The 11874-nt window shown below is 38.3% G+C and overlaps 1 protein-coding gene across 3 annotated transcripts in view; it reads right to left on the bottom strand.

Annotated features, from left to right (window-relative positions):
• Positions 1–9296: 9296 nt before the first annotated feature.
• Positions 9297–11874, bottom strand: part of ggt1a (gamma-glutamyltransferase 1a) — a 92512-nt gene continuing 89934 nt past the window's right edge. For 2 of the 3 annotated variants that reach the window (XM_067413355.1, XM_067413354.1), the window contains 4 exons: positions 11716–11843; positions 11496–11608; positions 10805–10918; positions 9297–10709 (listed from right to left, as the gene is read on the bottom strand). In XM_067413355.1, the coding sequence (XP_067269456.1) occupies positions 10563–10709; positions 10805–10918; positions 11496–11608; positions 11716–11843 (502 nt within the window). In that variant the 3' untranslated portion in view covers positions 9297–10562. Of the gene's footprint in view, positions 10733–10804; positions 10919–11495; positions 11609–11715; positions 11844–11874 lie in introns of all 3 variants that reach the window. The other variant, XM_067413356.1, reaches the window with a different exon arrangement.

The raw sequence follows: 11874 nt of genomic DNA, 5'->3' as shown, positions 1-11874 counted from the left end.
ATACACCAGGGGCGAGGCTACATAAGGGCCAGGGTGGCACTGGCCCACTCAGATTGACGGCTGGCCCACCCAATCATAACAGACAAAATTTTAAAAAAAAAATAGGGCTGTCAAATATGTTAATAACGAGTTAACGCAAATTCATTTTAACAGCACTAAATTTATTAACGCAGCGCGCATTTTCTGTTTGATCCGTGGCATAGGGCGCAGCCCGTAGTTGGAAAAAGTGAGAGCAGTCAGACGCAAAGGATGCAGCAGCAAACATTAATAGGGAAAGAAAAGGGTTGACATTAATATTCTAAACCAAAAGTGCAGTTATTGCCAACATAAGCTACCACATAAACTACCACATTTTTTGTTTAACTTTTATTAGACTCCAGAAAGAAAAGGGCGTTTTTTCACAGAGCGCATTCTCTGCAGTCTGAGCGCGATGCACTGCAGCTCACTCTCGCTCATGTCTGAGGTAAATCATTATCACCGATTACAGTACACCTGTTTTATTGAACTAAATACATTACAATCGGCTAAAACGAATGCACAGGTTACTTTCCTGAACAAGCGCGCTCCCGAGTCCATGTTCTTCACACTGTCCACGTAAATCGCAGCCAAGTTCGGTGCGCACACGCAAAATACCGGCAGTTCAATAGGGAGCGCGCGTCTCTTAAAGGGGCCGCACTAAATTCCTACTCGTTGAATATGGACCTTCTCCAGGTATGGTGTGGTTCTGGTGCGCTCACTGGTACACATTACCAATTTTTCATACGAACTGTGCCCTGCTCTGAATTAAACTTCCAGTGTAAAAACTCCCTTTATATTCTTAAAATGAGAGAAATCACTACTTACTCTTAATTTTAAAGTTTAGGCTTAAGAGACATGAACAATTTCTTAGATAAACATCTCTGACCTTTGATACGTCTAATCTTCATGCTGTATTGATTATTATTGAATAAGTATGGTTTCAGTAATAATAAATGTACATTTGCATAAAGCATGCATATTTGTCCATACTCATGTTGATTAGATTAGTATTAAAAACGTAATTTTAGATTTACAATTGCTAAAAATGTGCGATTAAATTGCGATTAATCGCGAGTTAGCTCATGACAATCATGCGGTTAATAGCGATTAAATATTTTAATCGATTGACAGCCCTATTAAAAAATAATTACGGTAGAGCGAAAACATTTACATATAACTGCCTTATTGCAACAGCCAATCAATAAGCTTAGTAGTAATGTTTAGCCAATCACGTATTGTTGAGGGGATGGGAAGATGAGTTTACGTCTGCTAGTGAGATAAACTTTTAACACGGGCCACGATGCATAACACAAGACGAAATTCTCACAGGTTAAGCTGCAAATACATGTTTGATAACAGTAATACTGAGTTGCATAAGTGACAAGAACTGGTTATTCCATTTTAAAATTAACCCAATTACTGAACACTGATGTCTTGTATACAGTGGTCATATAGCAGCACAATATCTATATTTGTCTTCCTTGCAATAGGCTTTGTAGCTGCTTGTTATAAAGTAATTTTGTATATATGAATTTGTTGGCAAAAAAGAAATCATATATAGCTTATATTTACTGTCAAGTGATTTTGTCCCATATTGTTAAATTTGTGTAATTTGAGAGTAGTAATTGAGGTCCACCCTATTCCACCAAGGTCCACTCAGTTAAAAATTTCTGGCCTCGCCACTGATATACACACACACACACACACACACACACACAATGTGAATGTTATTTTGTAATAGTGTGCAAAACTACTTTAGGGACCGCTGTGTATAATATGAGTTGATTTGTGCACAGGGCCGTCTAAAATGGCAAATATACAATACTGTTGTAAAATAAATTAATACTTTTATTCAGAAATAATGAATTAGAGATATAAAGTGACAGCAAAGATGTTTACATCCTGAAAAATAGTAAGCAGGATTTCTGAAGGATAATGTGACCCTGAAGACTGGAGTAATGATGCTGAAATATCAGGTTGATTACCATCACACAAATTAATTACATTTTACTGTATATTTGATCAAATAAATGCACCCTTGGTAAGCATAAAAAATATTGATAGCCCAAACTTAAAACACTGGCAAACATTTTTTAAGTTTGCTATTTTCAGGTTAAACATGCTTCTTTTTATAGTTTTGTTTGTATTTGTTTGTTTTTTGTTTAATGAAGGTTAAACAAATAGACATGAAGCAACATTTGTACAAACTACAACAGATGTTTTACATAAACTCATTTGCTAAAAAAAAATCATTTTTTCCCCCATTATTCATGTCATTTCTAAGTATTTAATAACTGATCTCTGAATAGGCTCATTTAAGTTTCACTTTTTTGTCATTAGAATATCCCAAAACTGACTTTAACGTGGTCCAAGGAAGGGACAGTTGTGAACCGGCGACAGGGCAATGGGTGGCCAAGGCTCATTCAGGCACATGGGGAGCGAAGGCTGGCCGTGTGGTCCGATCAAACAGACAAGCTACTGTAGCTCAGATTGCTCAAGTAGTTAATGCGGGTTCTGATAGAAAGGTGTCAGAATACACAGTGCACTACAGTTTGTTGCGTATGGGGCTGCACAGTCAGAGACGAGTAAGGGTGCCCATGCTGCCCCTTTTCCAACACCGAAAGCATGTGAGCATCGGAACTGGACCACAGTGCAATGGAAGAAGGTGGCCTGGTCTGATTTTTTTCTTCTTCTATCTCACGTGGATGACCGGGTGCATGTGAGTCGCTAACCTGGGGAACACATGGCAACAGGATGCACTATGGGAAAAAGGCAAGCCAACAGAGGCAGTGTGATACTTTGGGCAATGTTCCACTGGGAAACCTTGGGTCCTGCTATCCATGTGAATGTTAATTTGACATGTACCACCTACCTAAGCATTGCAATTGCAAACAATGAACCGTTTCATGGAAATGGTATTGCCTGGTGGCTGTGGCCTCTTTCACCAGGATAATCCTTAAAACATTTTCAGGAATTTGATCAGCACAACGAGTTGGAGGTGTTGAATTGGCCTTCAAATTCCCCAGATCTAAATTCTTCCGAGCATGTGTTGGATGTGCTGAACAATCAAGTCCGATCCATAGAGGTCCCACCTTGCAACTTACAGGGCTTAAAGGATCTGCTGCTAACATCTTGGTACCAGCTACCACAGCACACCTTCAGGGGCCTAGTGGAGTTTTGGCAGCAAAAGGGGGACCAACACAAGGTGGTCATAAAATGTTATATCTGATCAGTGTATTGTATGATATTCTATTCTTAATTATCATCTAATATTAGCTGAAACACATTTCCTAATTTTTGGGGGCCAGAAACATTTGCCCAGGGGCCCTGACAATAATATAACATCTTTGTGATTATTTTTTACTTGGTTGTTGATTGAAAACCTCATATCTGAATTGGTTTTAAATTAGATTTTTAATTAGATTGTGTCTAAGCATTTGTAATGGTGTCCAACAGGACTATACAGGCTCTTCAAAAAGTCTTACATTCACATTATTGATTGTGAGGATTGCTGACCGCCTGTCACAGGTTCTTGGCAACTCAATAGCGCTGAAGTGTGCAGATGGATGGTCAAAGGGAATGTTTAGCTCAGCTGCTCACCAATGATGCCTCCACAGCAAGGCTCCCTGCATTACTTTATAATTAACGTCCAAAGCCCTGAAAATAGGAATGCGTCTGACTCATGAAAATGCACAGCGAGATCCCATCAGAGGCTATGAACAATGTGAGTGATTGCATTAGCTTTGGCATCATGATCGGAAAGATAAACAGAACATCATGAGCTCTAGCTATTCCGGAGCACAAGAATAAACGTTGTCGTGTATGTAATTGCTTGGCATAAGCAGCTAGCATAACTTGAGTGCCAGTCAGCAAGCCCTTAGAGCCTGCCGTCTGTGCAAACCTAAAGCCCAGTCACTTCCATTTGAAGTCCACAGGGGAGCTTTAGTCCTGATTCTGCCTGCTGGTACCCAAATTTTTCTCACTCTCATTCCTTTATGCTTTCCATCCTGGAGCTGAGAGCATGTAAGCCAGAGGGTTTCCTGTGTGACAGTACAATACTGAATCATCTCTCCTCAGGCCAAACTTACAGCTGTGGGACAATACAACTGTCAGACACTTATGCGCTTTTGGACGTTGCCTTTTGTGTGTCAATCAGTGGATTTCCTTACTTTTCAGTTCATTCAAAGTATGAATGTGCTCGTGAAAACTCTTTGACGGAACATTAATGAGTGCTTCAGAATCTAAACAAAGCCACTCCACAGTGAGTTATGAGCATTCGCTGGTGACCACGCTCCTGTCAGTGAGTAGCTTCAGGGCTGTTGTGGAAAAGAATGCTTCCTTGAATATTTTTTATTCTGTCTTTTCCCTGCTGAGGGAAGTCAACATGGAAATATATGCAAATCACACACAGACAAAGCCTGAGGCACTTCACTTGCATGTTTTACAGGCTGCTACTGCATTATGGAGTAATGCTAAGGCTACAATATAAAAACATGTCAAATTAAATGTATACACTTTTATATAAAAATCTATATGGTACTGTTCTTAAATTGGTCGGAAGGATTTTTTAATGTTTTGAAAGGATTCTAATGTTCATCAAGGCTTGATTTATTAGATGGAAAATACAGTAAAGCAGAAATATTGTGTTTAAAGCCCCTCTGCATAGTGAAAATCAAGTTTTTAATATTGATTATGCTTTAAAAATGCTTTAAAGGGTTAGTTCACCCATAAATTAGAATTATTTCCTTTATTACTCACCCTCATGACGTTGGAAACCCGTAACACCTTCGTTCATCTTCGGAACACAAATGAAGATATTTTGGTTGAAAGCTGATGGTTGAGAAAGGCTTCAAGAAAGGCCTCCATTGGCATTCAGTACATTTCCACTGACCCACTCACAAGACACATAGAAGGCACTAAAGACGTTGTTACAAAATCCATCTACTACAGTGGCTGTACAATAATTTTACGAAACGACGTGAATAGTTTTTGTGCTCAAAAAAATCTAGATAATTACTATCCGCCAAGTTATAGCTGTGTCTCATTTCGGAAGGTTGCGTCCTCCGGAGGTCACATTTGAAGGGTGCATCTACTTCATTAGGCCGTCTCATTTAAAAAAAGTGAGTAGGACACTCCATATGCGACCTTCGAATGTGTGCCTCTTTCACTGGAATTTCGGGGTATGCATGAGGTGTATCCTTCACAGCTGGAGATAACCTACAAATCTTTGCGTGTCCGTTAACAACCGTCTTTTCTTTTTCTTTTTTTATTATATGAAAAAACGGCACCACCGCTAGATATACATTGCAAGCGTAGGTATGGTGTTTAAATTAAGTAGTTCAAGCTTTTTTTGTTGTTTTTTTAAGCTCTATTACCTCAAACGGATAGTTGTGGTAAACAGGATCACAACTATTTAGTGCATTTTAAACGTTTAGAACAGTACATTGTCAAGACAAGAAACATTTCTTAGTCATTTTCAAGTTATAAATAATTTTCATTCATATAACTGGCGTGAGAACGCAACGAGGCTGAACTTGTTGGCATAGCAACAAGATACTTCCTGCCTGTGTGTCCTACGCATGGTCCTCGAAGGACGTCAGATCTGCGTCATATTCTCGCGCACGCGTCGAGTAACGTCAATAACTGGGTGGATAAAGTCATTATTTTATTTTTGTGCGCACAATAACTATTATTGTATAATACTAATTATTATTATAAAAATTATTGTACAGCCACTGTAGTAAGATGGACTTTGTATCAATGTTTTTAGCGCCTTTAATGGGTGTGAGTGGGAATGTACTGATGCCAATAATAGAGGCCTTTCTGTAGCCTTTCTCAGCCATCACCTTTCAATAAAAATATCTACATTTGTGTTCCGAAGATGAACGAAGCTCTTACGGGTGACCAATGACATGAGGGTGAGTAATTGAATAATTTTCATTTTTGGGTGAAAACCCTTTAAGACAAACCTGTGCAAATTCACAAGTCAACACTATAGCTGATTATTTTCTCCTTTAAACTCCAGTGAAACTACCTAGTCTTCACGCACATATTTTTATAACCAGAGATTTTCCTCCTCAAGCGTTTAAAAAAAGAAAGAAAAACTGTTCACATATAAATGCAAAACCACACTATGATTGGCTGCCTGATTTCCACATGGGTCCCATCCACGACCAGCGCACTGAGGGATGCCATTGGGCTCGGTGAATCCCTTCTACAAGTTCCTTTACTTTGGAGTCAGAGACAGGTAACACGGCCAGGTGGACTGTAGCTTCACACACTTGCCTTACTATTTTGTATTATTGCATTCTGGCGCCTCTGTTCTGCAATACAATGAGATAACTGCACATGTATCTATGTGATAAGCGCTGTTAGAAGAGTTATTAAAAGCTACATCGCCATTGCATAGACTCGACTCAAACAAAAGAGATAAGACTCACAATCTGACGTCAAACAACGGAGAGAATGACGCACGCAGCACACTTCGACTTCACAAGCTGAAATTTCCGGTTTTACCATCTACACGCAACGCTGCAACTGGAGTTTCTAAAAAATCTTAACCCTGTAACCAACACTTCATGAGGGCGGCAGGCTTTAGTCAAGTCACCTTCATAATACTTATCACAATATATTGTTTTACCTTTACAGTGATAATAGGACTCAATGGAAGATTGTTTTAGCTGTACATTAGCTCGAGAAAAAAGTTTTTGTCCAATCTGTTATTTTCTTTGGTGTCACTTACACGACACCAGCGACTGCAAACCCTAACAGGTTTAGAAATAGTTTTGAAATGATACCGTTTTCATTCTTGTTTAAAAAAATCTGTGAGAACGGTAACGCCATGCCCGTAAGCATTACGTGTTTAGTCAATAGGCAAGTGCGCTTGTGCTTGTTTTTCTTTACAAAATTTGCATTATACAGCATTTTTAGTTGTTTTCGATAACTAAGATAATGGTTTCATCTGTACCGAAGGAAAGTGAAGTGGATGAGGCCTTCACAGGAGAGTCTAGTTGACATGGGCTCTGCTGACATGGGCTGCATTTTGGTCGTGTTGCAGGTCTGCCATCTGATCTGGATATGGCCTGGATCCTGCAAACTACTGTAAACCTTAGGATAAACAGATAGACTAATATTAGCGTAGATGCCATTCTTATGATGCATAACATTCAAAAGCCTGGTGATAGCTCTTAATGTAATTCAACATTAGATCAACTGTTTATCAACATATCAACTGGCCAGAGTTCTAAGATTGAAATAGACGTGAGGGACTATAATGCGTTAATTGCTCGATCACGTACTGAGGAGCTAAACCATTTGATGTGGGCTATGCAAAATGAAGGCTATGCAATGTTTAATAGGGATCCAATGGATATTACTTCCAGGTTCTAGTAAGAACTCTATAGCTGTAGAGCTGAACTCTACTCTAGCTGAACTCTAACTCGAGCATTACAATACTCTAGCCTTGAATAACTAATTGTTCAGCATTTTGCATTGAGAGCATATCATTATATGCTGTGAAGCAGGTGAGTCTCAAGAGAACCAGGTTATCTCTGTTGTTATAAAATAAATTGTGTACGTTTAGCGATGTAGCGGGTGGATTATGAATATAATGTTATGATGAACTATATGCTTTTCGCCACTGATGTTCTATGATGTTCAAAGCGTTTCTAATGATACTGACTGACACTGAAGGCAGACGAAAGATGGTGAACAGGAACATGGTTTTTGTAATGTCGTAAAGCTAAAGGGTTAATCATACACTCTAAAAAATGCTGGGTTAAAAACAACCCAAGTTGGGTTGAAAATGCACCGACCCAACAAATGAGTTGTTTTAATCCAATGGTTGAGTTGTTTTAACCCAGTGTTTGAATTGTTTTAACCCAGTGGTTGGGTTAAATGTTGCTTAAGACAACCCAATTGCTGGGTAAGAACAACTCAACCATTGGGTTAAAACAACCCAATTGTTGGGTCGGTGCATTTTCAACCCAACTTGGGTTGTTTTTAACCCAGCATTTTTTAGAGTGTAATAATTCGCGTTATGTGTTAGAGGTTGGAGAGAGCGATACATAAAACACTACCATTCGATACATCGAATTGTAGAGGAGCCTGTAAGAGTGAGTGGAGGCAGGACTCATTTGCATTTTAATGGCTACATGCATACTAAATGAAGCAAGGGTGTAGAGTTACAGTCAAGCTATTTTAAGGCATTTTTTAACAGGAGAAAACATTTAAATTCATAATTTATTCCTCTGATGGCAATGCTGAATTCTCAGCATCATTGCTCAAGTCTTCAGTGTCACATGATCCTTCAGAAATCACAATATGCTGATTTTCTGTGCAAGAAACATTTATTATTATTATTAATTTTGAAACAGTTGTGCTGCTTAGTACTTTTGTGGAATCCATGAAATATAGTTTATGTGAAATATATTTTTGTAACACCATACAAAACATAAAATATAATAGTTATATATGCTATTATTAAATTTAAATTATATATTCAGTAGTTGGCTGTTTTATGTAACTTGTAGGCTAGTGTGGGCGTGGTTCGTCGAACTGCTGTGTGGGATGTGCGGGACGCGGTTGGATACACTTGAATACACAAAAATATTGAGGAATCTTACCAGGAGGGGCTAAAGTAGTCATGACAAATCTTGATTGCTAAGAAATCTGAACCAGCAGCACGATATAACTTTCAATCAATAGACTGAGCGTGGGCTATTTAACTGACCAGTGATATAAGTAACGAGTAAAACTATGAAAACAGTCCCCATGTCCAAATATTTGCTTTCCTAGTACTATGCAAAAAGAATACTTTTAAAGTAGCCTTCCTTATTCTCGACGAGGTCGGCTAAATTGCATTTCTGTTTGGTGGTGCAGAAATTATTAAAGGCCTTTAGACACCAGATTGTCATTAGCATAACAGGTTAAATATTGTTTACTTAATTAGTATTATACTTGAAGTTCACTCCTTTACCTTTATAAAAAAAATACTTTATATTCCTGTGTGTGGCTGCTGACTGGGGATGTGCATGCCTTTAATTTTTAGAGATGGTTCAAATGGAACTGTTTTATTAAAATACAGCTTGCATTATTTAGTAATTAGCTGTTAAAATATTTATACAAGCACTTATGAATGCGCCGGCAAACATCTATCGGTCCAAAACCGTTTAATGAATGGCATAGCAACAGCCAGAGGACAGTGGGTGTTTAAAAAATATATACACAAATGTATTTTATTTGTCAGAATGCACATTTCCACCACAGTGTCATTTCATGGTAAACATTAACATAGCTTCATGAAAAAGCTTGAATGATATACATTATACAGCATGATAGGCTATTGCAGCTTTATGATTTGGTGAAAAAGATGACAACATTCAACAGTCTAGTGATAGCTCTTAATGTAATTCAACATAAAATCTGTCTAACATTAGATAATCACTTCGGATGGTGATTCTAATGAATCTCTCTATACACGTTTAATATTAGATGTTGTTATGGACCTAGGTATTCTTAAGACCTTTTTATGGCCTGATTAAAATGTTTTTAAATTACAGTTACACAATTATACCTGAAAAACCTGAAGTGAACATAATGTGTTTTCTGCCTTAATGCTCAGGTCTGTTTCACGTACACAAGTCATTTACTCATAACAGAAAAAAATGTTGTTATTGTCGTCCAGCATTTTACATTATACAAGTCATCTCGGGAGAGGATGGCTGTATACAGAGGGTACATGTCCAGTGAGGTAATCTGATGCTGCCATGCATGCCGTTCTCCCAAGATTTACTTCTGAATGGCTCTGATGTCAATAACAGCTTCTCTTCACCATAAGAATATAATTCCAGTTCACTATTTAAAAATTAATATGTGGTTGCTGCTTTAATGAAACATTCAGCATTACAGATAGTAATAGAGTTTCCTCACACGGGCAATGGGTAACTGAACAAACATTATATTAACATTACTGGAGAACCTTGCAGGGACATTAGCCAAAGTTATAAGAACATTCCCTGTTAGCTGGGAATAATCTCATGATGTACAATAAATACCTGTAATATTTTATTACCATGTTAATTTCATACTTTTTTCCCTGACTTGAACAAGAGTCGCACATCCTCATTTTGAGCACTCTCAACATTAACCCATGTCCATTAACCCAAGGACCTCCATTGGACCTCCATTACACAACAAAAAAAACCTGTACAATGGAATCAGGTGTCAAAGGACCCCCACATACTGATAATCAATACTCTTCTCTACACACAAAAGGAATAAATAATCTTGGTAAAACCATAGACTGTTCAATACAAAAGTTAGGCACTACTGATACCAATAAAACATTTTCCTATCAAAAAGAAAAAGTTAATAAATACAGGGAGTCTTTGTGCAACCTTGTGCATTGTAGTCCATTGTGGTGTAATTGTGGGACTGAGAGGTGTATTGTTATTGGATGTGAATATTAGTTTTTCCTGGTTCTTGATTGAGCCACCAATGACTGAAGGTCCAAAAAATGTGAGAAGGGCGAGAGGTAGTAGCGTTCAGTATCCTGCAGGATAGCCGCCTTTCCTGGGGTCAGATTCAGCGTAGAGTTTGTCCCCTTGTCTCACGACGGCCTGAACTACTGCTCCTGGCGTCCTCAGCAGCTCTGTTACATGATTCTTCTGAGCCAAGCCATCAAGAACACTCTGTAGCATCATGTCACATAGGCCTTTCAGGGTCAATTAACTGTTTTATCATGACTTAAATTAAGAAAGTTCATTGGACAAGTGCTGGAACCCACCTGCTCAAAGTCCTGTTCCACTACTGTCATGTTGGGGTTGAGTTGGTTGTGGACTCTGGGCTCCATGACCGCTTTCTTTAGATCGTAGTTAAAGAACAGCGAGTTCAGGATCACCTGGGAGAAGTGAAAAAGGGGAGGTTAATGCTTTGTTTCACTGATTACGGATATTGCTCCACTATTTTACACCACAGCATTGGGGGAATTGGTGATCCTCTGCCCATCTTGACTTCTGAGAGACACTGCCACTCTGAGAGGCTCTTTTTATACTAAATCATGTTGCCAATTGACCTAATAAGTTGTAAATTGGTCCTCCAGCTGTTCCTTATATGTACATTTAACTTTTCCGGCCTCTTATTGCTACCTGTCCCAACTTTTTTGGAATGTGTAGCTCTCATTAAATTCAAAATGTCTCACTTTCAACATTTGATATGTTATCTATATTCTAGTGTGAATAAAATATAAGTTTATGAGATTTGTAAACTATTGCATTCCTTTTTTATTTACAGTTTGGAATTGTTTTTGTAAGTAATGTTCCCAACCCTTCTTTATCTAACACATTAATTTTAAGTCTTGAAATCTTTATAAATGAGTTGATCCGGTGTGTCAAAGCTACTGTTGGGAAACTGCTGCATGTTGGGCATATGCATTATATATATATATATAAAAATAATATGTTGGTGTTTGTGGTTACCAGAGCAGTTGCTGTAGTGATTTTCGTCCCACCTGAGGCCCCAACCACCATTTTGACTCTGTGGTGTTTGTCAAATATTATCGTGGGGCACATCGATGAAAGTGGTCTTTTGCCTGGTCAAAAGGCAAAAGTATTATGTTAGTATTCATTTCAAGTTTACCAGTGTGTCTATAGAAATAAAACGGGTATTATTTGTCATTTTGTTTAGGCTGGAAGACACCTGGCTGAATGAAGTTGTTGGGTGAAGGGGGAACCCCAAAGCCATTGGTAATGTAAGGAGAACTGAAATCATCCATCTCGTCATTAAAGATAATCCCAGTCGAGCGTGACATCACCTTAGAGCCAAAACTGAGAAAACAAGAAAGATAAAATCAGATCA

The sequence above is a fragment of the Pseudorasbora parva genome, chromosome 13 (genome assembly GCF_024679245.1).
Source record: "Pseudorasbora parva isolate DD20220531a chromosome 13, ASM2467924v1, whole genome shotgun sequence".
Lineage (NCBI taxonomy): Eukaryota > Metazoa > Chordata > Actinopteri > Cypriniformes > Gobionidae > Pseudorasbora > Pseudorasbora parva.
Note: the sequence above shows the minus strand (reverse complement) of the source record. Positions and strands in the feature narration are given on the sequence as shown.